The 2,562-nt window shown below is 34.5% G+C and overlaps 1 protein-coding gene across 8 annotated transcripts; it reads right to left on the minus strand.

The window, feature by feature from the left end:
- On the minus strand, positions 1 to 2,287 carry LOC133783011 (protein PLASTID REDOX INSENSITIVE 2, chloroplastic). 8 transcript variants are annotated; one of them, XM_062222524.1, is made up of 5 exons: positions 2,095 to 2,277; positions 1,197 to 1,247; positions 738 to 1,045; positions 516 to 611; positions 1 to 435 (listed from the first exon to the last, which is right to left on the minus strand). In XM_062222524.1, exons 3-5 carry the CDS (start codon positions 1,017 to 1,019, stop codon positions 247 to 249), a joined length of 567 nt encoding a protein of 188 aa, XP_062078508.1. In that variant the 5' UTR covers positions 1,020 to 1,045; positions 1,197 to 1,247; positions 2,095 to 2,277; the 3' UTR covers positions 1 to 246. The 8 variants fall into 8 exon arrangements, with proteins under 8 accessions (XP_062078508.1, XP_062078510.1, XP_062078509.1 ...); XM_062222526.1 differs by having other exon boundaries at positions 1,155 to 1,247; XM_062222525.1 differs by having other exon boundaries at positions 1,130 to 1,247.
- Positions 2,288 to 2,562: the final 275 nt, after the last annotated feature.

The raw sequence follows: 2,562 nt of genomic DNA on the forward strand, positions 1-2,562 counted from the left end.
TACTCAGCAATACTCATAATTTAAGATAATTCCACCATGTTTCTGCCCCTAAACTAAAGTCAATACTCAAAACAATTACCAAACCAGCTCACAATTTCATATTCTACATGGCATCTATAACAATCATTCAATCCTCTGTTTTACAAAATTATAGGCATCAAAACTTCTGGAACAGCTTCTAAATCTACACTAAAAACTACAGCAATAAAAGTAAACTCATGTTTTTTCTACGAACAAAATTTCGAGTCAGTCACTACCAGTCCATTCATTCCAATCCTTGTCAACATGATTTGTTGCCCATTTGACCGCCACTCGAGCTGCTTGGGATGCTCCAGGCAATCCCCTACCATGGACAGTCTCTGCCATATCAATGAAAGGAAGGACCAGGAGTGTTCCAGGACCGCCATACTCTGTATGCAGGAAAGTACTGAAAATCTATAGGACAGACATAGTCACAGTAAGAAAAGTTGAATTTCTTTCTAGTTTACAAAGAGAATGACAATCTGTAAGTGTACCTCAGTGCAGACATTTACAACTTCTTCAACTGAATCTTCATATATATCTTTCTTGGAGAGCCTCTTGACGAGATGAGTCCTGAACTTTTCTGTCTCCTGCACTCCAACATTTGAAAATAAAAAATGAAACGACAAACCAAAATGGACAACAGCATAGACTTGATAAAAAAATAAAGTAAATACATTAAGAATGTAGATTAACAATCTTTTAGAGGAACTTACAGCCTCAGCAAATTCAGGAATAGGATCGGGAAATTTGTACTCGGATGTTGCTCTACAAATCTGCTTAGTGGACCTGGAGGTTGAAGTATTTGTCTTTCTTTTTTCAGTCAATTGAGGAGATGGGTAAAAAGAGGACCTTCTGAACCTAACACTGCTCGGAAAAATAGAAGAGAAGCATAACACAACCCCGCTACTCGTAGAAGAAGAAGAACACAATGATCGGGATAGCTCATTTTTTGAAGGAGCAATGGGTAATGCAGTGGCTACAACACTCCAACTCATTTCTTTGGAAAAACCTCCTCTTCACCCTAAAAACACCAATGACCATTGCAATAAATTTAACCATTGAAAAGCTCATCTAGAAACTTGAACCGTGGACAAAATAAATGTACCAAGTGTAATAAATAAAAACTGAACTGGCAATTAAGAGAAATGCCAAATCGTAACAGCTGAGTCCACCTGAATATCTGATAGACGCTTCCTTTTGCAGAGATGAAAATCCTTACCAAACTATAAACTACCAATGATTAGCCAACAATACAACATCATTTGCAATCTGATAGACACTTCCTTTTCCAGAGATGAAACTCTTTACCAAACAATAAACTACCAATGATTGACCAACAATACAACAAAGTTAAAATATATTCAAAAAACCATATTAACATAACCAACAAATTTCAAAGAAAGAAAAGAGAAAAAAGCCGTAAATAACTGTTGTTCCAATTCCAAAGAAGCGTTAAACAACAAAGAAAAAGAAAGCCATCTTCATAACAATTAGCCTTCTAAGTAAGTCAACAAACAGCACTGATTAACACTGACCTGAATTAAAAACTGAAAATCATAACAATACAATAGAAACAAAGATAACCCATTATTCTTGTAACCTCAAACATTACAAAGAAAATAAGTTTAGCATTACAGTACTAAAAAGAAAAAGAAAAAAGATATTATTCTTGTAACCTCAAACAATACAAATAAAAATAACTTTGGCATCACAACAGCACAAGCACTAGGACTTTTCATACAAAACTACATTCCATTCTAACTCAACAAACTACAAAACTAACCAAAATGAACAAATAACACAGTGATTTTCTAGGGGCGGAGCTATGAAGGGTACCACACAGAATTTTGTCTAAGTTGTTTGAATATTACATGTTCGAATCTGTGTTTTACAAACTTATACACCATTCAACGGCCAAAGAATTATGATTTGATAACAAATTTGAGAACAAAACGTATAAACGTATCATTTCCTCGGAAAATCAACTTTACCAAAAAAAAATGAGTTCATTGTCACTGACAAGAATTTAAGCTTATAAGTGAAAAATAAAGAGTAACTAACATAACATACCAGGTATCGATGAAGGGTAGAGAAGCGGCAAAGTGGGTTGGTCGGAGGACCCAACTGGAGCGTCGGCAGAGAGAAATATTAGGGTTTTTGTGTGAATTTGAGAAAGAAACGATGGGTTTGCCGGAGGAAGCGCTGCGTTGGGCTTAGCCGATGATGAATGGAGAGTTATGAGAAGATAAAAGGGTAAAAGTGTAATTATATTTTTGTAAGAGTCGCATACACAAATCCTCTGTCACCAATCTTCCTCTCCTTGAATCTCCCTCCAATAAAAAAATACCACCTCATTTAAATAATTTTAAATGACCTCACATGTAACAAACTACTATTTTCACATTTTTCCCTTAAATAAAAACAACAACAACAACTTAATTATAATTGTGTTTCAATGCATAGGATACAAATGATTTTAAAAAGTCAATAATTAATTAATAATATAATATTGGGAAATTTTTATATACAAGCACAGAA

The sequence above is a fragment of the Humulus lupulus genome, chromosome 6, assembly GCF_963169125.1.
Source record: "Humulus lupulus chromosome 6, drHumLupu1.1, whole genome shotgun sequence".
NCBI classification, from domain to species: domain Eukaryota; kingdom Viridiplantae; phylum Streptophyta; class Magnoliopsida; order Rosales; family Cannabaceae; genus Humulus; species Humulus lupulus.